This window comes from Hyperoodon ampullatus (assembly GCF_949752795.1).
Source record: "Hyperoodon ampullatus genome assembly, chromosome: 2".
In the NCBI taxonomy this organism is placed as follows: domain Eukaryota; kingdom Metazoa; phylum Chordata; class Mammalia; order Artiodactyla; family Ziphiidae; genus Hyperoodon; species Hyperoodon ampullatus.
Window position 1 is genome coordinate 83,021,700 of NC_136915.1, and position 26,005 is coordinate 83,047,704.

Here is a 26,005-nt window from a genome sequence, read left to right on the forward strand (position 1 = left end):
AAAATATGGTACTGGCACAAAAACAGAAACACAGATCAATGGAACAAGATAGAAAGCCCAGAGATAAACCCACGCACCTGTGGTCAACTAATCTATGACAAAGGAGGCAAGGATATACAATGGAGAAAAGACAGTCTCTTCAACAAGTGGTGCTGGGAAAACTGGACAGCTACATGTAAAAGAATGAAATTAGAACACTCCCTAACACCATACACAAAAATAAACTCAAAATGGATTAGAGACCTAAATGTAAGACCGGACACTATAAAACTCTTAGAGGAAAACATAGGAAGAACATTCTTTGACATAAATCACAGCAAGATCTTTTTTGACCCACCTCCTAGAGTAATGGAAATAACAACAAAAATAAACAAATGGGACCTAATGAAACTTAAAAGCTTTTGCACAGCAAAGGAAACTACAAACAAGATGAAAAGACATCCCTCAGAATGGGAGAAAATATTTGCAAATGAATCAACAGACAAAGGATTAATCTCCAAAATATATAAACAGCTCATGCAGCTCAATATTAAAGAAACAAACAACCCAATCCAAAATGGGCAGAAGACCTAAACAGACACTTCTCCAAAGAAGACATACAGATGGCCAAGAAGCACATGAAAAGCTGCTCAGCATCACTAATTATTAGAGAAATGCAAATCAAAACTACAATGAGGTATCACCTCACACTGGTTAGAATGGGCATCATCAGAAAATCTACAAACAACAAATGCTGGAGAGGGTGTGGAGAAAAGGGAACCCTCCTGCACTGTTGGTGGGAATGTAAATTGATACAGCCACTATGGAGAACAGTATGGAGGTTCCTTAAAAAACTAAAAATAGAATTACCATATGACCCAGCAATCCCACTACTGGGCATATGCCCAGAGAAAACCATAATTCAAAAAGACACATGCACCCCAGTGTTCATTGCAGCACTATTTACAATAGCCTGGTCATGGAAGTAACCTAAATGCCCATCAACAGACGAATGGATAAAGAAGTTGTGGTACATATATACAATGGAATATTACTCAGCCATAAAAAGGAACGAAATTAGGTCATTTGTTGAGACGTGGATGGATCTAGAGACCGCCATACAGAGTGAAGTAAGTCAGAAAGAGAAAAACAAATATCGTATATTAACGCATGTATGTGGAACCTAGAAAAATGGTACAGATGAACCGGTTTGCAGGGCAGAAGTTGAGACACAGATGTAGAGAACAAACGTATGGACACCAAGCGGGGAAAGCCGTGGGGGGGTGGGGATGGTGGTGTGATGAATTGGGTGATTGTGATTGACATGTATAAAATTGATGACTAATAAGAACCTGCTGTATAAAAAAATAAATAAAATTCAAAAATTCAGAAAAAAAATGGATATCCCTCCTCCATTTAAATTACTTTTAGATCCCTTGTAAAAAATTAATCAGGTATATTAATGTGGCTCTATTTCTAGGTTTCCTATTCTATTCCATTGATCCTTGTGTACCCCTCTGTCAGTACCACACCATCTTGATTAATAAAGCTGTATAGTAAGCATTAACATCAGGAAAGGTGATTCTTCCCACACAGTTTTTTTTTTTTTTTTTTTTTTGTGGTACGCGGGCCTCTCACTGTTGTGGCCTCTCCCGTTGCGGAGCACAGGCTCCGGATGCGCAGGCTCAGCAGCCATGGCTCACGGGCCCAGCCGCTCCGCGGCATATGGGATCCTCCCAGACCGGGGCACGAACCCGTATCCCCTGCATCGGCAGGCGGACTCTCAACCACTGCGCCACCAGGGAGGCCCCACACAGTTTTTTTAATGTAATACATTTCATATTTGAAAATCTTTTATTGCCACTCTATTGTATTTTTCCTTAACAAAAATCACCTGTAAATTGAAAATAAATTTCTCTTTATTTTCTGTAATAAAAGACTTCAAGTGTTAAAACAATTTTTTTTCTGATTTGAGTTTTCTTTATAATTAAAGAAAACCACCCAATCAATTAAACATAAATATACTGCAAATTCTTGATTTAAGAAATTTAAATATAAGAAAGAAAACTTTTTAAAAGAGATGGGTGAGATTTTTCTTCTTCAGTTAGTTCACATTTCCTTGCAGTGACTATTATTTATTGTCAGAATGAAACAGGACTCAGTATCAATTCTATCCCTACTTTTTGTTTTCATAACTTTAGGTCAAGAGAAACCTTTTCCACATAAATGAGAAGATGAGAATGGAAGTTTTGTTAGAGCAATTATTTCTCAATTCTTTGAAATCTTTTGACTTACGTGACAAAAAAGTGATCTACCATCAAAATTATACTTAATCAGGGATTTCTGTGGTGGTCCAGTGGTTAAGACCCCGTGCTTTCACTGCAAGGGGCATGGGTTCGATCCCTGGTTGGGGAACTAAGATCCTGCATGCCAATGGCACAGCCATAAAAATACACACACACACAAACACACACACACACACACATATATAATCACTTTGCTGTGCACTTGAAACTAACACAACACTGTAAATCAACTATACTCCAATATAAAATAAAAATTAAAAAGTACCAGTTATATACAAATATTAAGCATTTTAAATATCTATATATATGTGTATACTTAATGATCTACTAGTTAACTGGCAAACAACTCAATTAGGTCTTTTAGTTTTGTGAAGGCAAAAAATGGGAAACTATTTGAATTGCAAAAGAAACTGTTATCCAGTCATTCCTTGAGATAGTGTTACTTAGTCATTCACTATCTCAACACAGACACCAATATTTTCAACTGTCCTTTGTTTGGTACCCTGGTGGCTTTTACACCTAGGGACCTTTGTAAGATCTGAGATGGTTGAGCAGTGTGCCTTTCTTCTGTAATAGTGGAAGAAGGGCAACTGTGAAAGAGAAGGTGGGAAAGCAGCCCCTGCACCTCCATCAAAGGCACATTCTCAGGCAGAACAATGTTAGGAAAGAGTACATGGGGAATTTAAGGATCTACAAACTGGTCTCCTTAAACTATCCATGCCCCCCCATACTCCTTGAAAAGTGTACCCAATTTAAAGATAAAAGTGAATGTGCATCTGCAGCCCATGGTATCAATACAAGCACCGGGGCTATATAAGTGAGCAGTAGGGCTTCCCTGGTGGCACAACGGTTAAGAAACTACCTGCCAATGCAGGGGACACGGGTTCGAGCCCTGGTCCAGGATCCCACATGCCGTGGAGCAACGAAGCCCATGCGCCACAACTACTGAGTCTGCGCTGCCCGCGAGTCACAACTACTGAGCCTGCATGTTGCAACTAGTGAAGCCCATGTGCCTAGAGCCCACGCTCCGCAACAAGAGAAGACACTGCAATGAGAAGCCCGCGCACCACAACGAAGAGTAGCCCCCACTTGCCGCACCTAGAGAAAGCCCGCGCGCAGCAATGAAGACCCAACGCAGCCAAAAATAAATAAATACGTTTATTTTTAAAAAAAAGCATTTACTGCACACTTCTTTTTTTAATATAAATTTATTCATTTTATTTGTTTATTTTTGGCTGCGTTGGGTCTTCATTGCTGCGTGAGGGCTTTCTCTAGGTGCGCAGGCTTCAGTAGGTGTGGTTCGCAGGCTCTAGAGTGCAGGCTCAATAGTTGTGGCACATGGGCTTAGTTGCTCCACGGCATGTGGGATCTTCCTGGACCAGGGCTCGAACCCGTGTCCCCAGCATTGGCAGGCGGATTCTTAACCACTGTGCCCCCAGGGAAGCCCAGTAAATGCTTTTTGATGAGGAAAAGTGCAACAGCAAAATGACAAGCACCAAAATAGCAACACAATATATCAAAGGAAGACTCCACTTGAAAGCTAAGAATCAGACTGAAGCAAATTAAGTTGTTGCTTAAAGCATAATAATTAAGTCCTTTAAATTCACCAAAGCATTCAGCTATCACAGACTGAAAAGGCTTGTTTATCCTTTCTCTGTCCTAGGGGAGTAAATTATCTCATGAGTCTTTCTATTTCACCAAAGTGCTCTTTCAAAGGTGATGAAATGTTTAGGCAATTCATTACCTTAACATGAAAATCTTTTGCAGGACAGAAGAATGATCAAAACCAAAAGGGGGGTGGGTAGCACTGACTAAAGAGAAAAGGATATGCTCTCTCAGGGTAATACCAAGTTTCCCGTTCTTGCCTGGCTGGCTTCTGCTTGTTAGTCAGACTGGCATCTGCTTGTTAGTCAGATCTCAGGTTCTCCAGCCAGCCGGCTAACACAGATGTCTTGACACTCACTATCACTTCACCTATTTTAATTATTTGCATTGTGCACATAGCTACCTGATGTTTTTGTTGTGTGGTTATTTTTTAACTTCATTTATTCTCTATCCATCAGTGCCCCTCCCCCAAACAACATGCAAATTCTATGACAGCAGAGAGCTATCAGAGTCACTGCTACAAACCCAGTGCTTACCTGATACATAGCAGGTAATACCCTTGTTGACTATAACCTATAGAAATCAGGAACAAAATTGATGCTAATTTTAAGACTCTAATCTTTAATTAAGTAGTTTTTTCTTGTGTTTTTTTTTTTTTTTACTAAAATAAACGGTTGCTATTATACAAGATTTTCTGGAAAAAAATGTGCCATTATATCTTTATCCCTCTGAAGTTATTTATGCCAATTCTCTTGCCTTATTTTACTGAAATAACTTATTAATTATGCAGTGCTTAAACAGATATTGCAGCCATGAAGATAAACAGGGTAAATATTCAAATGATAGATAGTTAAAATTCATATCAGGACTTTTAGTTCAAGATGGTAGATTGAGGATATAGGTTTACTACTTAAAGCTTGCAAAACCACACTGAAAGAAGGGAGACAAAAGAAGCAATGAAAGTTTAATATCAAAAGGAAGGGGGGGCTTCCCTGGTGGCGCAGTGGTTGAGAGTCCGCCTACCGATGCAGGGGACACGGGTTTGTGCCCCGGTCCGGGAGGATCCCACATGCCGCGGAGCGGCTGGGCCCGTGAGCCATGGCCGTTGAGCCTGCGCGTCCGGAGCCTGTGCTCCGCAACGGGAGAGGCCACAACAGCGCGAGGCCCACATACCGCAAAAAAAAAAAAAAAAAAAAAAGGAAGGGGAAGTAGGGGGGTTCACCAGTGGATGAAAGATCCAACAAATTTCTAGAATTCAAAAAGCAGATTGAATTGTGTTGACGGATGAGATGGGCAAAGAAAGCCACAGCCCAGAATACTCCACAAAGCAACCTAAAGAAGCTGGAAGCCAAACTGCTTGTTGGAATGCTAGAAGGAATCTAGAGAGCCAATCTGCCCTGGAACACCTGATGGCTCTGGGCTCTGGGCCAGAGTATGAGGGAGGGCAGGAGTGAGAAGTGGGGCTGAAGACAGTGGGGATAATTGAAGGTCTGTACCTGGAACTGCGCTGGTTGGCACCTCCATCTGCTTCCCCCACCCCCATGCAGATCACAGGCAGCCTGGCATTAACCCACAGTTGAAAAACCAGATAGCTGAAGGAACAAACAACCTGGGGAAAGCCAAGGCTTCTAATGGTAGTACAGTCCGCCCGGGATAAAGCACTCCTCTGACACAGGGCCCCCAGGGCCTGAACACAGGCTCACCCCAGAGCAAGAAGGCCAGCCAACGCACCCCACCTACACAGAGGGCACAGTCAGCCATCCACTCAGGTGATAGGTCTAGGGGGAAAAGAGACCCACTTTTCAAATAGCAGAGGAAATCCACACCAGTTTCTCAGCCCTGCTCTCTAAAATATGAATAGATGACCAAGGCACATGGAAAAATCCAGCAGCATGAAAAAGAAGAGCTAAGAAAAACATATAGAAAAAGAAATCCTGAGGGGAACAAATATAATTAAGGGACATAAGAAAATAAAAAATATTAAAAAAAACCTACTATAATCAAAAGATTCCAGAGGGTATTACATGCATATAAACTAGGAATAGGAAACCACACACACAGAAAAGGAACAAAGAACTTGACATAAGTCTTTTAAATTAAATTTAAAAGTCAGAATTTGAACAGTGATTAGAAAAGGAAAAAAATCAACAGATGAGCTGGAAAATAAAACTGAGAAACTCAGAATGAGAGTGTATGGATAAAAAGATGGAAAATAATAGAGAAACTGTGAGAGATACAAAGAGCCAATCCAAGAGGTACAACATTTGACTAATAAGAGCCCCCCAAAAGAGGAAACAGAAAAAAGAGAATGGAGAAGCTATTAATTAATAGAATTCCCCAGAGTTGAAGAAACACCCAAGTCTTAATATTGAAAGGGCTGGGGGCTTCCCTGGTGGCACAGTGGTTAAGAATCCACCTGCCAGTGCAGGGGACACGGGTTTGAGCCCTGGTCCAGGAAGATCCCACATGCTGCAGAGCAACTAAGCCCGTGCGCCACAACTACTGAGCCTGCGCTCTAGAGCCCATGAGCCACAACTACTGAGCCCGCGTGCCGCAGCTAATGAAGCCCATGCACCTAGAGCCCGTGCTCCACAACGAGAGAAGCTGCCACAATGAGAAGTCCATGCACCACAACAGAGTAGCCCCTGCTCGCCGCAACTAGAGAAACCCCATGTGCAGCAACAAAGACCCAACGCAGCTGAAGATAATAAATAAATAAATAAATAAATAAAAATTTTAAAAAAAGATTGAAAGGGCTGAGTGCTCAATACAATCAACTGATAAAAGACCCACATTTATACATTTCCTCATGGAATTCCAAAACAAATATAAAAAGGAGACACTGGGGCTTCCCCAGTGGCGCAAGTGGTTGGGAGTCCGCCTGCCGATGCAGGGGACACGGGTTCGTGCCCCGGTCCGGGAGGATCCCACATGCCGCAGAGCGGCTGGGCCCGTGGGCCGTGGCCGCTGGGCCTGTGCGTCTGGAGCCTGTGCTCCGCAACGGGAGGGGCCACAATGGTGAGAGGTCCGCGTACAGCAAAAAAAAAAAAAAAGGAGACACTGAACAGGAAAAACAGGTCACCCACCAAGGATTGACAATCAAACTGGCTTCTTGTCAGCAACAGAGGATGTGAGAAGACAATGTCTTCATGGTTTTAAAGAAAATTATTTTCAGCCCAGAATTCTGCACCCAACCTAACTACAAACAAAGGTTCAATAAAGACAGTTTTAGACGTGACTCAGAAAGTTTACTTCCCACACGTCCTTTCTAAAGAACTTATTTCAGGATATACCCCAGTAAAATTATGGCATAAATCAGAATAGTGGAAGACCCAGGATCCTAACAACAGTGATTCCAACATAGAAGTATAGAGGAAAACCCTTGGAAGACAGCTGTGCAGTAGCCTAGAGAAGCATTTGGTCATGAAGGGGGATTCCACAGAATAAAAAATACAACTGAGAATATGGAAAAAGTGAGGCTATGGTAAAGGCATATTATGCCAAAAAAACCCCAAAAAACAAAATACAATTAGAAACTCCCTGAAAATTAAGAAGAAAGAAAAAGACAAATGTCACAAAAAAGCTGTATTTCAAGTAAGAAACACGCTTACATATCCTAATTATAAGGAACTGGAATATGAGAAAAGGGGATGTAGTTGTTATTGATCTTACAGTCTTGAGAGCCAAGGGGTCATGACCCTGGCCCTGGAGAAAATGTAATCCCAGCACACAAATTGGCTCTGCACTAAATATAGAATGATATTTTAGGGGGTACTAAAAATAGAGAGGCCCTTCATCTTAGGCCAGAATTAACTTTGATGTGGTTGGTCTCAAGACATAAATTTCAGGACCCTAAGAGAAAGACTGGCCAAAACTGCTTTCCTCTTGTTTTATTTTCTATAATTGTGGCATCAAATGTTAGCCAGTTCCTACCTGCAGTGCTTTCCCCGAAGATGAAAGTTGTTTTCATTATTCAAATGGTCTAGGACTCCAAAACTAGCTCAGTTCACTTGGATTTGAGGGGCAGATAACATAATAAATGTCTGCTTCCTAGAGCTGAGCATAACCAGGTAATCATTCCAAAAAAGACGTATATTGACTGCTCAGGGGAGAAACTGTGGCTCAGAGTGATCTCAAATCATAACTCTGTTACTTCACTACAGATCCCAAAGGCTAGGCTTTAAATTATGATTCTTTAGTAGGAATATTAAAAGGCAAGCAAGCATTATTTCTAAGCAAAAAGAAACTTTCTATAGGGAATGTGCAAATATCACATGTTCTCTTCCCTATTGGCAAAAATATGGTTTAGCTTCTGGAAAGGGACAAATCCTTGCAGTAATTTGCTTAATAACAAAAGGCATTTGTCCCAGTAATTCTACCCACTTTCCTGACATGGAGAAAATAATTTCATGCTGCAGTCAATGGATCTCAGGTTTACAAGGGAGATTTTTCCTTTATGGAAGAATTAACAAGTCATAATAATATAATACTGTTTACAGTTTTCACCTTTTAGAGTCAACTTATTTGGAGATTTGGTTATTGTCACAGGACAAAATATAAAAGTTATCAACTTTGACAATGTAAAAGTGTTGCTGGACTTCCCTGGTGGCGCAGTGGTTAAGAATCCGCCTGCGGGCTTCCCTGGTGGCGCAGTGGTTGAGAGTCCGCCTGCCGATGCAGGGGACACGGGTTCGTGCCCCGGTCCGGGAAGATCCCACATGCCCCGGAGCGGCTGGGCCCGTGAGCCATGGTCGCTGAGCCTGCGCGTCCGGAGCCCGTGCTCCACAACGGGAGAGGCCACAGCAGTGAGAGGCCCGCGTACCGCAAAAAAAAAAAAAAAGAATCCGCCTGCCAATGCAGGCGACACAGGTTTGATCCCTGCTCCGGGAAGATCCCACGTGCTGTGGAGCAACTAAGCCCGTGCGCCACAACTACCAAGCCTGCGCTCTAGAGCCCGCAAGCCACGACTACTGAGCCCGCGCACCTAGAGCCCGTGCTCCGCAACAAGAGACGCCACCTCAATGTGAAGCCCACGCACCACAACGAAGAGTAGGCCCTGCCCTCTGCAACTAGAGAAAACCCGCACGCAGCAATGAAGACCCAACACAGCCAAAAAAAAAAAAAAAAGTGTTGCTGACAGAAACTGGGAAAACCAGATGAAAAACAGAACATGTTCTAATGTCCCTTCTTAAAAAGGGGGGGAGTAGACAGACTGACAAAAGTGGATGAAATGAGATAGAGCTGTCATTATCTGAAGTTACTAAGTTAAGCAACAGAAGAAGTAAAATTTAAAACAAACACTGGAAGAGAATGAGATGACCGTAGTGTAAGCAAGCTAAGTACTCCTTAAAAGTAGAAAGTCAATAGATACATCTAAAGTTGATAAATCAAGAAACAGAGGTAAAAGTCTATTATTTAGAGCAGCAGCCCCAAATCATTTTTTATTGTACAATCCTCTCAGGGAAAATATTTTAGAGCACAAATCCCTAACATTTGTATATTTACATATTTATACTCAATATAAAATCATGATTATATTAACTTATTATTTGTATACTGTGACTCACACAGTAATAGAAATTAAAAGTATATAAGAATAATTTTGAATAGATTTTTATTGTGGGGGGGATGCTTATTATAATAAACCGAAAACAAAAAATCATCAGCTATTCTGACAAAAATATTTTAAGATATAAAAAGTATATGAGAATAAATACAATTTCAAATAATTTCTTCCAGTACCCAAATTCAGCATGATATGCACCTCCCAGGGTGTGTGCAGTTCCCTTTAGACACACAGCTCTAGAAGTTAGAGGTTTAGCCACCGGGAAATCCAATAAGATAAGTGATTCAAAGAGGCTACCTTTTGGGAGCAAAGCTGGGGGTAAGGAGAAGTGGAAAGGGAGACTTATGATTTGCATCATAAGCTCACCTATACTATTTTACTTATTGTATATACATTTTCTTTCATATAAGTAATTAGTTAATCTGATCAACTCCATAAAACTCTATGTCTGGATTCAGTCATTCAACAAACATTTATTGAACATCTGCTTTGGGCTAGGCACAGGGGATAAAGAGAGGAAATTGACATCCTGGCTGTCAGGGAGACCACAGTCTGGGGCTCAGAAGAGAGATATGAAAATCACTGATGACAATTCAATATCATAAGTGCTGTAAGAGAAGTGTGTGTCAGATATCATGTACCTACAGGGTGGGGCACAAAAGAGGTACACTAATACCATGTGGGATGTTAGGGAGGAATTGCTGAAAGGTCACTTCCTCTCTGAGTTGAAACCTAAAGGACAAGTAGAAAACTGAGAATAAACCAGGTAAAGAGGGATGCAGGGAAATGGGGGAAGGGCATTCTAGGGCAAAGAGGAAATGGTGGGGTAGACAGGTTGACATGTGAGAGAGAAGCACAGTGTGTTGGGAAACTGGAAGGTTTTCAGAATTGCTAGAGCAAACAGTGCATGAGATGGTAGAGGCAGGAATGAAACAGCAAGATAGGAAGGGACCAGAAACAAAGAGCCATGCTCAGAACTCTGCTTAGTCTACTGAAGGCAATGGTAAGCCACTGAAGGATTTCACTGGTAGGGAGGGAGATTAGATCAGACTGGCATTTTGGGAAAGACTGCTCTGGAAGTAATGTGGAAGGTGGATCTGAAAGGGGTAAATGAGGAAGGGCCTTCTGGAGGCTATTACAGTGGGCCTAATGAGACAAAAGGAGAGAATCACGGTACCAGCAGGAGACAAACGCCAACAGGTACATGAAAAGGTGATCACTATCACTAATCATCAGAGAAATGCAAATCAAAATCACAATGAGCTATCACTTCACACCTGTTAGAATGGCTATATCAAAAAGACAAGAGACAACTATGTTGGCCAGGATGTGGAGAAAAGGGAACCCTTGTGCACTACTGGTAGGAATTTAAGTTGGTTCAGCCACTATGGAAAACAGTATGGAGATTCTGCAAAGAATAGAACTACCATATGATCCAGCATTCCTACTTCTGGGTATATAACCAAAGGAAATGAAAATAGGATCTCAAAGAGATAGCTGCATTCCCATGGTCACTGCAGCATTATTCACAATAGCCAAGACATGGAAACAACCTAAGAGTCCAAAGTGTCCACTGGAAGATGAATGGATAAAGAAAATGTGGCATATACATACACCATGGAATACTACTCAGCCATGAGGAAGGAGGAAATACTACCACTTGCAACAGAATAGATGGACCTTGAAGGCATTATGCTAAGTGAAATAAGCCAGACAGAAAGAAAAATATTACATGGTATATCAGTTATATGCAGAATCTAAAAATTTTTTAGAAAGTCGAAGTCTTAGAGTAGAAAAATGGCTACCAGAGGCTGGGAGGTGGGGAAAATAGGGAAAGGCCAATAAAAGGCCAGTAAAACCTTACAGCTGCACAATGAATAAGGTCTGAGGATCTAATGTAAAACATGGTGACTATAGTTGATAACACTGTGGGGTTTTTTTTAAAGATGATGCAATCAAAAGTTATTTAGGAGATGCACTAGTGGAATTGCTGAGGGATTAAACATGAGGGTAAGGAAACAGAGAGAGTCTAGAAGGACTTAGGTATATTTATCTCTTGAGTAACTGGAGAGTATCATTAACTGAAATAGGGAAAGAAGCAATTTGGGGGCAGGACTTTAGCTTTGGACATGTTGAATACGAAGTGCTATCTAGAGGTAGATATCAAATAAGCAACTAGATGCAAATCTGAAGTTACGGGTGGGGAGGTTTGGGCTGGTGATACAGAGTTGAGACCCATTAGTATTTGGGTTGTAGTGTAAGCCATGTGAAGAGATGCAATTACCCAAGGAGACTACAAAGTGAGAAGTAGAGAAGCTTGGAGTCCTGAGGAAAGCAGGGGGCAAAGGAAGATGAGATTGAAAGGAAAGTGTGGAATAAAGGATAGAATAAGAATAAAGGAAGGTCAGAGGAACAAAGAAGTAGTGAGTGAGCAAAGAAGAGTAGCAGAAATGACAGAACATGTGATCCTGACTAAATAGGGAAAAGAGGGAAGCCAGAGGAGGTTGGCAGATTGGAAGAAATGCGGGTGGCAAGAGCCTCAATTATAATGACAATTATGAGGATGATATGATGGTGCTGGTGGTAACAGTAAAGAGTAAGAACGTAAAAGAGACAGCAGTGTGTGCTTAGCGTGAACTATTGGAGTTCAATATCTCAGAGTCATTACAGAATATTTTTGAATATATGTAAAAATATATGTACTGTACTATATCATTTAGCACATCCTGAGTACTATGCTCAGGATAAAGGACAAGACCAGGGTAATAAACAGGCTCTGCCTTCACTGGATATGAATTTAGTTCTACTGGATCAGGTGTGACTGAAAAATCTTACAAGCTGGCACATTAAAACAAAACCAAGCATTGTCTTCTTTAAGGGGTAAAGAACAACAATGTTAGTTAATTACAGTAATAAACAGAAAGAAATAGGTTACATTTTAAAGAACCTTTTCTTAGAGTTCATAAAGTGATACTTTTCCACTTTTACTTCAGTTGGTACAACGATACAAAAGATTTAAGAATAGTATCTATTGTAAAAACAAGTATCACCACATGTGGTTGTTCAGCAGCTATTTATTTGTATTTTCCTTCCTTTAATAAGTATGCAAGATTCCTCTCATAGTAACTGCTGGAATCATAAATACAATAATAACTCTCTTATAAAATCTCTTCTTTGGCAATATCTTAAAAACCTAATAGTAATGAGGGGAAAACCAAAATATTTTAGGAAATGATTGACTTTGTTAAACTGTCAGAATTTTCAGTTGTATTCTTTCTGGGGGTAGACAGAATTCTAAAGCTGTCTCTCAACATTCCCACTCCCCGGTTATTTAATCAAACACTAATCTAGATGCTGCTGTGAAGAGACTTAAAATAGAGATATTATCTTGGATTATGCAGGTGGACCCAATGTAATCATATGAACCCTTAAAAGCAGAAGAGGAAGGGGTCAGAGAGATGAGGCAGAGAAAGGTAGTAAAAGGCGGAGGCAGAAGAGGAAGTCAGAGACACTGGAAACATTTGAAGGACTCCACCCACTGTTACTGGCTTTGAAGATGGAGAAAAGAAGCCATGAACCCAGAAATGGAGGCAGCCTCTAGAAGCTGAGAACAACCCCCAGCCAACAGCCGGCAAGGAAATGGAGCCTTCAGTCCTACTACAGCATGGAACTGAATTCTGAAAACAATCTGAAAGAGCCTGGAAATCAATTCATTCCCAGAGCTCCAGAAAGAAACTCAACCCTACTGATGCCTTGATTTTCAACCTTGTGAAACCTGGAGCAGAGAACCAGCTGGGCCATACCGTCCTAGGACTTCTAACCTTCAGAAGTGTGAGATACGGGTACAAATAAATGTGTGTTTTCTTAAGCTGCTAAATCTATGGCAATTTGTTATAGGACCACTGGGAAACTAACAATGCTTTCTTTAATCACTGACTTCAGGGCTTCCCTGGTGGCACAGTGGTTAAGAATCTGCCTGCCAATGCAGGGGACACGGGTTCAAGCCTGGTCTGGGAAGATCCCACATGCTGCGGAGCAACTAAGCCCGTGCGCCACAACTACTGAGCCTGTGCTCTAGAGCCCACGAGCCACAACTACTGAAGCCCACGCGCTCTGCAACAAGAGAAGCCACCGCAATCAGAAGCCCACACACCGCAACGAAGAGTAGCCCACTCACCACAACTAGAGAAAGCCCGTGCACAGCAACAAAGACCCAACTCAGCCAAAAATAAATAAATAAAATAAACAATAATAAAATTTAAAAAAAATACTGCATGATTCTAGTTACATGAGTTGTCTAAAGAAGTCAAACACATGGAAAACAGAAAGTATAATAGAATGTGGCCACCAGGCTGGTGAGGAGGGGAAAATGAGGAGTTGTTGTGCAATGGGTACAGAGTTTCAGTTCTGCAAGATGAAAAAGTTCTACAGATCTGTTGCCAAAAATGTACATATATTAACAGTCCTGTACTGTACACTTAAAAATGGTTAAGATGGTAAACTTTATACTGTGTGTTTTGGCCACAATAAAAAACAAAAGAAAAAACATTCCCACAACATCATGTTCATACATAAAAAGATAATTATTTAATTTCATTAAATAGTCATCAAAAAAATCCCTTACTATTTCTAAAGAAAAATTCTTCCACTAATATTTTGGGTTTTTAAAACATGTTCATTTTACAGTATCCTGGTTTTTCTAAACTCATATACTTTCTAGATTAAAGGGTTTTAAAGGAAAATTACTCACAAAATATTTGAAAGTCTAGAAATAGATATGTTAAGAATGTGAGACATTTATCTTTTCAATCAATGTAAAAAGATGATATTTAACAGAATAGTATAGTATTGTTTTTCAAAGTAACTTTAAAAAATGAAAACATTAAGATGAAAACCTCTAAAAAAAGAAAGCTTCTATAAAGAATACAAAACAACATTAAGATGAAAAACTGAGGCACTGGGAAGATGACAATGAAGAAACCTTTTTACTATATGCTACAGCCTGAAAGTGTGTGAAGATGAAATCTGCCTGAGAATTCACCATTTCTTCTGAGTTTCTAACAGGGGTAGAAAAGCAACTTATGGTAATATCAAAAGCCTGCATTATAATTCTATGCTTGAATTTAAGACATTATGGGATACAGATGCTCCCTGTGTATTCACAAGTCTCAGAAAGCTAATCATCATTCTGGAGATTTAGTTTCAGGCAAAGGCAAAAGTGTAGCTCTGAACAGCAGGTATAATAAACCTATATTATTAAACCATGCTTCCTATAGTCCTTCTCCCTTTGGAGAACAGGAAACAACTACTTGCTCTTACTATCCTTAGATTTAGAATAATCCTGTGAGCTGAAAATGAGCAAAAAGCCATATTAGTCTTACTACCATATTTGTCAACATTGTCACTATTACCAGCTAATCTGTATCAGTAACCCTATCTGGCACTAAACCTGCAAAATATCCACATGAACTCATAAAGAACCAAACTATCTACAGTAGTCATATTTGAAGACTAGTGCTAATGTAAGTCAAAGAGCCAGGCAAGTATCAGAAATGTTAAACAAGTGCCAACACCCTGATTAGAACATGCCATCTATCCATCCATTCATGACAGCCCTACTGAACACATATTGAAAGTGTTAGTCATTTTTAAGAGGATGCCTTAAGAAATCTAAAACTTTTGCAATTTAAAGGACTTGAAAAACCTTCAGAAGTACCCAAGTATCTCAGACTTCAAATTCCATTAGAGTTGCACCAGCTTTTTGTATGTAACAGGGCATGCAGGCAGAATAACTGGAATGGAAAATGTGTCTAATCTAAGTATAGAGAATTAGCTTAAATTGTCTTAACTTTCATTCTTCCAGGACTTAATGATAGTGAGAGGAAGAAGGTATTAAAAAGTAAAACCAATGAATTATAGGGCTTCTGTGTTATCAGTCCCACTCAGACTGAGTAAACGCCAAACAAAGTGGATCCTAATTTGTAGAAAACATGATGTTAAAAACAGACAAACGCAGGTGTCATTCTGGGTCACGATGCAGGCCACAAGGAGTATCATCACAATGGTGTGTGGAAGAAAAACACTGCCTAAAAATTGTCCAAACTGGTTAACACACCTACAGATTCTGTTCTCATTGGCAGGATTCTACTCCTTTCAATGTGCCACAACATTTAGCTAGTCCAGGAAGTACTATTTCCCAGGTAAGTTTTCAACAAAATAGCTAGGAAGGACAGAACCGCAAGTTAGTGTGCTCTGAGAATACTGCCTGGCCATGAGCTGCTTGTTGCTCAGGTAAATGCTTGTGGGTTATCACAATCCCTCCTGGCTCACAGAGAGGCCGCAAAGGCAAACAGTGTGCCTGCACCAGTCCTCTGGATGAAGTACTCCCTGCACCAAAAAGCTGGCGTTGGTGGAATCTACAACAAGAGGCAGAAAGAAGGACCACATGAATGGGATAAACTCAGTTTCTTTTCTTTTTTTTTTTTTTACAGCTTTATTGAGATATAATTCACAACCGTACAGTTTATTCATTTAAATTATACAGTTCAATGGTTCTTAGTGTATTCACAGAGTTGTGCAAAGCATCAATTTTAGAACACTTCCATTACCACAAAAAGAAACCTCATATCCATTTCCCCCCAACCCTCCCAGCCCTAGGCAACAACTAATCTACTTTCTGTCTTTATAGATATGCCTTTTCTGGACACTTCATATAAATGGAACCATAGAATATGTGATCTTTCGTGAGTGGCTTCTTTCATACAGTGTTTTCAAGGTTCATCCATATTATAGCACGTATCAATTCTTCATTCTTCTTTATTATTGAATAATATTCTACTACATGGACACACCACATCAGTTCTTTTCTTCACAAGAAGTAGAATCTCTTTTGCTATATAAACAAAACTACAAAAAGCACTTAGGTCCCCACATTAGTCCATAAATGCCTATTTAAGCCATGTTATAGCTGAAAACATCATAATTGCATAATACTACGGTTTCTAGAAACATTATCAATCATCACAGTAATATCTGGATTAAAGAAATATTGAGAACGAAGCTCTTTTATAATTAAGTCAATTGCTTAAAATTTTTTCCCTGTAAATTGCAGTAGGAAGAGGAACTTGCAAGCCCTTAAGGCCCGAACACCTCAGGACAAAACTACTTTTTGACTCCACCCACTTGAAGATGAACAGCAAAACGGCAAGTATACAAAGCTGGTGTCTGCAACTTCCCTCTCTTCTTGCTGGGCCCTTCATCTCTTCCCCCTATCTTTGACATTCAATACTCTTCACCCCTCCTCCTAGCTCCAAAGAAAACAAGACCTTTTATATCTGTTGACTAATTACAGCCTCACCTTAAATTAAAATATTACATTTACATGAAAATGTTAATTAAACCAGACATTTTCTAAGACATTCTCCCAAAACCTGAAATGAGAATTAGTTTCCCTGCAAAGAACTTCCGGTAGGAACAAGTTGGTAAGCGGAGAGTTTTTTGTTTTGTTTTTACCAAGAGACCCTCTCAAATCATAGTAAACCCACCCCATGACAAATTGAATTTAGTCAGTCCTCTCAGGGTAATGCATATCTAGGAGGAGAGTGAGAGAAAATAAGGAACTGTTATTAATTTTGTTAGGCGTGATAATGGTATTATGTCTAAAGGTATCCTTATCTGTTAGAAATTCATACTGAGGTATTTGGATGATGTGATACCTGAAATTTGCTTCAAAATACTTTAGTTGGAAAGAGGACATGGGGGAGGGGAGATGAAACAAAATACTGATAATTGTTGAGGGTAAGCGATAAGGTACATGAGAGTTCATTATTCTTTTCTGCTTTATGTATGTATAAAAATTTCCATAGTAAAATACTTTTAAAAAGAGAGAAACTGTTCTGTTCCTCTCAGGCAGTCTTTCGTTCCTTCACTTTTCCTACATAACACTTACTGTTGTCACTATGTATTTCTTTTTTTAAGTTAATTTTTTTTAACTTATTTATTTATTTATTTTTGGCTGTGTTGGATCTTCGTTGCTGCACGTGGGCTTTCTCTAGTTGCAGTGAGCGGGGGCTACTCTTTGTTGAGGTGTGCAGGCTTCTCATTGCGGTGGCTTCTCTTGTTGTGGAGCACGGGCTCTAGGCGTGCGGGCTTCAGTAGTTTGGCACACGGGCTCACTAGTTGTGGTTTGCGGGCTCTAGAGCGCCGGCTCAGTAGTTGTGGTGCACAGGCTTAGTTGCTCCGCAGCATGTGGGATCTTCCCGGACCAGGGCTCGAACCCATGTCCCCAGCATTGGCAGGCAGATTCTCAACCACTGAGCCACCAGGGAAGCCCTAAATTAATTTTTTAAATTAATGTTTTATTGGCATCTAGTTGCTTTACAATGTTGTCTTAGCTTCTACTGCACAGCAAAGTGAACTAGCCATACATATACATATATCCCCTCCCTTTTGGATTTCTCTCCCATTTAGTACACCACAGTGCATTAAGTAGAGTTCCCTGTGCTATACAGTATGTTCTGCTCAGTTATCTATTTTATACATAGTATCAATAATGTATATATGTCATCCCTGCCTCCCAATTCCTCCCACCCCACCCCTTTCCCCCTTGGTATCCAGACATTTGTTATCTACGTCTGTGTCCCTATTTCTGCTTTGCAAATAAGGTCATCTATACCATTTTCCTAGATTCCACATATATGTGTTAAAATACGATATTTATTTTTCTCTTTCTGACTTACTTCACTTTGTATGACACTCTCTAGGCCCAGCCACATCTCTACAAATGACCCAATTTCGTTCCTTTTTATGGCTGAGTAATATTCCACTGTATATATGTACCACATCTTCTTTATCCATTCCTCTGTTGATGGGCCTTTAGGTTGTTTCCATGTCCTGGCTATTGTAAATAGTGCTGCAATGAACATTGGGGTGCATGTGTCTTTTTGAATTATGGTTTTCTCTTGGCATATGCCCAGTAGTGGAATTTCTGGGTCATATGGTAGTTTTATTTTTAGCTTTTTAAGGAACTTTCATACTGTTCTCCATAGTGGCTGTATCAATTTACATTCCCACCAACACTGAAAGTGGGTTCCCTTTTCTCCATACCCCCTCCAGCATTTATTGTTTGTGGATTTTTTGATGACGGCTATTCTGACCGGTGTGAGGTGATACCTCATGTCACTATATATTTCTAAGATTTTATTAATGTTTGTCTCCCTGACTAGACTTTAAGCTGCATGAGAACCACAAAGGTGTTCTGTTTAGCTCCTTTAGAATCCCTACCACCTCACAGAGTTTCTGGCATGTGAGAAGCATCCAACAAATATTTATTAAGTAAATAATGGAGTCAATAAAATTAAGTCATATCATGCCCCCAGATAAATAAATACTCAATAAATAAAAAGGGGGATGGGAGAAAGTCAGGGACCTTTGGTTGAAGGAATTTAACATATTTACCTATATGTATTTACTATTTAAGTTCATATGCTTTTCTATTAAAAAATGTAGTAAAGGTGTCACAAAATAGATTTAACTTCCTCTAGCTAATCCTCACTACGTTCATGTGATTACTCAGCTAAGAACTACACTCTCCACTTCATGATAGAGAAACTATGGAACTGAAAAGTTGTGAAATTTTTTCAAGGGCATAATGAACCAGATGCACAGATGAACAAAACTCAGCTCTGTCCTTATGCCTCATGCCTCATGCTGTTCCCAAAGGAACATGATTTTATTCTCAAGAAAAAGAAAACAATAAAAATATAAAAATAGGAGCACTGTATAAGTTAATTCAACTTTCAGTGGCTGAGAAACTGAATAGCTAGCTGTATAACAGTCTTAGATGAAAATATTTTATTTTGACTTCACCTAAAACAATTTCAAGGTTGAAGCACCTAATGGTAGAGGAAGTATTAAAAACATAAGGTGAGGCATTTAGGCAATAGAGAACAGAAGAAGGCATGACACGAGTAATTTGAAGGCCTTTTTTAAAAAGCTGGTTAAATTGAAACAGTATGGTGAGGGACAACTAACAAGAAAATTCATAAAGAAATTCATAAAGAGAATAAATACTAATACCAAGACAATGTTTAAAACACCAGCGTACCCGGTTCCCAAGTTTTAAATTTATTTATCTCAAATATAATACTATAATCACTAAAGATTTCTACTTAATCATTATTTTATATAGAAACAGCCTACTAAAATACCACTATGCCCCCAAATGCTTTTGAAATGCTTAAAACCTGAGTTTACCTTCATTTGGTAATAGATAATGATGCACACATTCAGGAAGGCAGAAATACCAAATGTTTCCCATTAACAGATGCATAACTATTTGTAAAACTAATCTTAACTCAGCCAATCTGAAAGCTCTTGTACTATGGTGCCAAAAAAAAGTCACAACCACACCTGCGGAGAACAGTGAGAACCAAATGAGTCAAAGTCTAAAAGTCTGCCACGAAATCGAAAAAATAAATAGCTACACAGTTTTAGTTAAGAAAAAACATTTAAAATATCTCAATAAATTTATTTTGAGTATAGAGTCTGGAAAGATTTTTTTTTCCTCTTACATAAAGGGTTACAAAGAGGTATCTGGCCTGGGTTGAATTCTAGACTGGGTTGCTCTCCTGTCACTCAAGGCACAGTTACTACTGGTGGAGCTGCTACAAAGACTCAGAACGTTCCGTTTTACTCCTATACTCTTCATATCATGGGCTGTCAATCATGCTTCCAACTTGCAGTACATCACTCAGAGTAATGATTCACACATGCAATTTCCAAACAAAAATGTAAGATTTACTTGCCCCATGACGCTTTCTTCTCAACTTTTAAAATAATTGATAAAAGCACCAGCTGAGCATGAATTCCCATTCTAAAATAACCTATCAATAGCTTTAAGCCTTTTAAGGTAAGCGGTAAAGGAATACTGTCCTCTGAATGCAGACAACACTGCAGACCCACGCGAGGCATTGATTTGTAGATGTTTTTCCACTGGGGTGATGGATTTGCGCTCAGCTACTCACGGTGTCTACTAGGTCCCCCTGGTGACCAACAGTACATGAAGACAGTAGTAGGGTTCGAAGACACAGACTGGCAGCAGAACAGAGGGTGGAACGGGAAATCATGAAAAATTAACACGCCAACAGTACACATGACATGACTGAAAATTACGTTTGCATTGTTGGGGTATCTGAGATCGGCCAAGACACTGTCCCCTTCCTTTTAAAACGCAAACATCCATCCGCCTCGCTTGGGCTTCGGAGCCCTACCTCCCATTTAAATCACGGGTGTGACGGAGAGACCAAACCAAGGGGTTCAGCCCGAGGCACATGCCGCTTCTCCAGGGTTTGGGGAAAACACTGACGTGACAAATTACCATAATTTTCTAAAATATGGAGGAATGACACACCACCTTTCCTACCACCTACTGAAGACTCAGGATAGAGTCGAGAACAGCCGCCCTCAGGGGCCCACCACAGAGGGGGGAGGAGAGCACCGGACCAGGGAGAAGACGGCGGCACGTCCCGAGCCCAGACTGCGGAGCCCCGAACGCGAGGGGCGTAGGGTCTCACCCGGGTCACGTCCCGGGTCACTCGGGATGCGAGGGGCGCGAGGGCGAGCCTGGGCCGAGCGACATGCTGGGGGCGGCGGGACAGCGGCTGGGGCTGCGGCGCCCGGGCGGCGGGGGAGGGCGCGCCGCCAGGTGCCGGACGGCAGGGGGCAGCGGGGTTCGGGCGGGCGCCGGACCCAGGGAGGGAGGAGGGAGGCGGGCGAGTCCCGCGCAGAGAGAGGGCGCGCGGCGGGCTCGCCGCCGGCCTACCTGGAGGTAACAGGGTTTCCTTAGCCAGGCCCCCGGACAGAGACTCCTCGCCATGGTAATCACACATCGCCCCGCCGCGCCGCAGTCAGAGGCGGACCCGAGCGCTGGCGACCCGGCTCCCCGCCTTCCCCCGCCCCAAGCTCGGCCGGGCCCGCCCACTCCTCCGCCCCCGCGGCGGCGGGCGCCGCGCTTCCCCCGGCCCTGCTGCGGTGACTGCAGCCGGCGGCCCGAGGCCCGGCCTCCTGCTCTGCTCGCCGGGCTGCCGCGGCTGTCAGAGCCGCCGCCGTCTCCGGCATAAAGGGGAGTCGCGCCTCGCCTCGGCCGACACAAATCCAACTGCGCCTCGCGCTTAAAGGGGAGGCGTGCGGAGGAGGGGTGGGGCGCCGCGGAAGCGGGGGTGTCGCACGCTCGGCGCCGGGAGGGACTGGTCGGGCGGGTGAGGGCTTGCGCCCCGCGGACAGGAGAACCCAGCGCTCAGACGGCGCCGACCTAAGTGCCTACTGCCAGCTTCCCGCTCCCAGCGCTGCGCGTCCCGCCACCCCGCCCGGAGGGTCTGACGCTCCCTTTGGACTCTGCTCCTTCAGGCCGGACGTGTCTGGGCGGGTTGCGTGGAAATTCAAGGGAAGCTTGGGGCTCCTTCCCGGGGGACCGGCTTTTTCTCCTTGGAGCACGGTGGTCCGTTTGGCCGCGGGAGGCGCATCCCCTGAACGAACGCAGACGGCGCTCCCCCTCTGCTGAAGTCAACATGCCCTCCAAACACAGTTCTCTAACGGCCTTCAACTTTTTTCCTGAGTACTTTTTAGAAAGTCTGACCTTTTGGGTCTGTATTGTTTTCAGACAGCTTCAGAGTTTTCCTGGCCCCACCCAGGAACCCTGAGTCAAAAGAAAAAAAGAAAATATTACTGAATTAAATACAGTACTGAAGACAGGAGACCTGGGACGTGGCATTGCTACTCAGTTAAGGCTACATAACACAGGGTGTGGTGTCTTTCTTTTGACAGTGAAGTCCAAATAAGGGAAAAAACAGCCACCCTAGCGGGAGAACAGCTGTTGATCCTAGTAGCTTGTAATGGAGGAAGATATGTCTTTGCTTCTTTTTACCCGGTATACCACCTTTTCACGTGACGCCAACAAAGTTTAGGTGGCCACTTAGAACTCATTCGGGCCTGTTGCTCTGACAAGAGGTTTCCCCAGAAGCAAACCTTTACTCACTATTACTGTGGTTTTTACCTAAGTTTTGTTCTAGTGCTTTCCGTTTATGAAGAGATGCTTTCTTGTCCGCCCCTCCCCCAGTCCAAGCACAGACACAGGTTTAAAACCTGTGTGGTATTTTATTACTACGTGTAAAACTCAGAGGAAAACATAGGAAGAACACTCTGACATAAATCACAGCAAGATCTTTTTGATCCACCTCCTAGAGTAGTGGAAATGAAAACAAAAATAAATGGGACTTAATGAAACTTAAAAGCTTTTGCACAGCAAAGGAAACCATAAAGAAGATGAAAAGACAACCCTCAGAATGGGAGAAAATATTTGCAAACGAATCAATGGACAAAGGATTAATCTCCAAAATATATAAACAGCTCATGCAGCTCAATATTCAAAAAACAAACAACCCAATCCAAAAATGAGCAGAAGACCTAAACAGACATTTCTCCAAAGAAGACATACAGATGGCCAAGAAGCACATGAAAAGCTGCTCAGCATCACTAATTATTAGAGAAACGCAAATCAAAACTACAATGAGGTATTACCTCACACCAGTTAGAATGGGTATCATCAGAAAATCTACAAACAACAAATGCTAGAGAGGGTGTGGAGAAAAGGGAGCCTTCCTGCACTGTTGGTGGGAATGTAAATTGATATAGCCACTATGGAGAACAGTATGGAGGTTCCTTAAAAAACTAAAACTAGAATTACCATATGATCCAGCAATCCCACTACTGGGCATATACCCAGAGAAAACCATAATTCAGAAAGTCACATGCACCCCAGTGCTCATTGCAGCACTATTTAAAATAGCCAAATCATGGAAGCAACCTAAATGCCCATCGACAGGTGAATGGTTAAAGAAGATGTGGTACATATATACAGTGGAATATTACACAGCCATAAAAAGGAACAAAATTGGGTCATTTGTAGAGACGTGGATGGACCTAGAGACTCATACAGAGTGAAGTAAGTCAGAAAGAGAAAAACAAATATCATCTGTTAGTGCATATATGAGGAATCTAGAAAAATGGTACAGATGAACCAGTTTGCAAGGCAGATATAGAGACACAGATGTAGAGAACAAACGTATGGACACCAAGGGGGGAAAGCGGCAGGGGGCGTGCTGGTGGTGTGATGAATTGGGCGATTGGGATTGACGTGTATACAATGATGTGTATAAAATAAGTAACTAATAAGAACCTGCTGTATAAAAAATAACAAATTAAATTTTATAAAAACCTGTGTAGTATTTTATTGCTGGCAAATAAACCCGTTTTTCATTGATTTTCAGTTTGGGTTAAGAGACTAAGGTAATTTCTAAGTATGATAAGTACTGGTTTAATTTGTTCTTTCATTCATTCAATAAATAAATATTAATTGAGCACCCAGACATTGTTCTAGTTGATTGGTTATATACTTGAGCAAAATACAAAAACCCCAGGGCTTGTGGATATTAACATAAGTATAAGTAATAAATAATAAGTAATAAATGTAATAAACAAATCAAATAGGATAATAAAGCTGATAGGGGATATGTAAAAAAGAAAACAAATCAATGGAGATGAGGGAGACTAAAGGTAGAGTTGCTTTGGGGAGAAAGATCGGGAATTCAGTTTTGGACCTTGTTACATTTTAGATATCTATTAGAAATTCAAGTGGAGATCTTGAGTAAGCAGTTGTACATATGAGTCCAGGGTTAAGAAGGGTGGTCCAAGCTAGGGATATATGAGAGATAGCAGCATTTTTTTAAAGATGAGAGTTATGTTTTATTCGGTTCCCTTACTGAGGACTGCCGCCCAGGAGACAGATAGCTCTGAGGAATTGTACCAAAGAGGTAAGGGAGGAACCCATATATATAGAAGTTTTTGCCAGTTCAGTAGTATGATCTAAAAGTTATCAGAAACTTATATTTGTCAAAAAGTAGAGAGGTGTCAGCATTTAAATGATATTTAAAGCCACAAAACTAGACAAGATCACCAAGGGAGTGAGTATAAATAGAAGAGAAGCAAGGAGGAAACCTTGCAACTTCAAGGCAGGAGAGTGGATGAGCCAGCAAAGGAGGCTGAGAAGGAGCAGCCAGTGAAGTAGGTGAGCCAAGAGGGAGGTGCCTGGAAGCCAAGGGAATATAATGTTATCAAGAAAGTGTGAGTGCTCAATATGTGAGTGAGGACTGAGAATTGACTCTTGGATTTGGTGCCATGGAGCCACTGGTAATATTTCAGTGGAGCAAAAGGGGAAAAACTTGATTGGAATGGGTTTAAGAAAAAAATGGGAGGAGAGGAATTGGAGATAGCTAATATTATAGGTAATTCTTTTGAGAAGTTTTCCTGCAAAGGGGGGCCCCAAAGTGGTGGTGGGGAGCCCATTACCACAGTAACTGGTTGTGGAAGTGGAGCCAAATGTGGGTTGGCCAAAAAATTGGGAGAAATATTTGTTTTTGATGAGAATGATCTAGAAGAGAAGGAAAATTTTACGAAGGGGCAAGAAGAGAGAATTGCTGGAGCAGTGTCCTTGAGAAGGAAAGAGTTTAGAATCTAGCACACAAATGAAAGCATTATCTATAGACAGGAGCACAGTCTGTTCATCTATGGAAACTGGCAGGCAGGTGGTAGAAGTGGCGGTGGGAATCTGTGGAAGTTCTCTTCTGATTGTTTCAGTTTTCTCAGAGACATAGGAAGTCAGGTCATCAGCGGGGAGGACATTCAGAAGAGCAAGGGAAGGTGAGGAGAGAAGCAAAGGTGTGAAATAGTCATCCAGGAGAATGGAAAGATGAATAGACTAGGAAAAAAATATCATATGCTTGCTGAGTGTCATTAAGGGCCCACTTGAGTTCATGGTCATAAATTTAAGTGGGATAAGTCAGTGTGATTGTGCTTTTCTTCCTCCAGCAATAATTGACTGCCAGGAGGCAGGCTCAGAGTAGGCTTAGAATTCTATGTAATCAGGTTTTACCAAGGAAATAAGAGCAAGGAGAGAGGACCAAGGAAGTCAAGGATGTAAGTAAGGGAGTGATTATGATTCACCATGGAGTTTAAAATGAGGGAAGAGTAGATATGGAGAGATTAAGGACAGAAAAAGGTGGTAGGATCAGTGAATTGCCAGTCCTCGTGGGGTTGAGGGACTGTAGGAGTCAGAGAACAAGGGGGAATGATCTGAAAAGATAGGTATAACATAAAGGGTCTGGCTCCATTTTTGATACTCAATGATAGCTTTCAAGCCCCACCACTTCTCTTTTCCCTGTGCCCCACATCTGGGAAAACTGATAAGAAAGCCCAGATGCTTGCTCCTTTGGTGTCAGTGGGAAGTTCAAACTATGCAAGACCCAGTCCATGTGAGGGACCATTCACCCTGGCCCCATCCACCCCCAACCACCATAAACCCTAAGAAAGTCTCCTTTCTCTGCTCCCTCAAGCCATATTCAGACCAGTTTGGAGCCTGCCCTGCTCTCCCCAGAAAGCTTCTTCATGTATGTAACAAACTTTTTCATACTCTGAAAAAGTTGGTACATGTGTAGCG

The 26,005-nt window shown here is 41.5% G+C and overlaps 1 protein-coding gene across 3 annotated transcripts in view; it reads right to left on the bottom strand.

Annotated features, from left to right (window-relative positions):
• Positions 1-21,331, bottom strand: part of DIPK1A (divergent protein kinase domain 1A) — a gene marked incomplete at both ends in the record, with an annotated part of 123,531 nt that extends 102,200 nt beyond the window's left edge. For all 3 annotated transcript variants that reach the window (XM_079696632.1, XM_079696633.1, XM_079696631.1), the window contains one exon: positions 21,278-21,331. In XM_079696632.1, the coding sequence (XP_079552758.1) occupies positions 21,278-21,331 (54 nt within the window). The remainder of the gene's footprint in view (positions 1-21,277) is intronic.
• Positions 21,332-26,005: the final 4,674 nt, after the last annotated feature.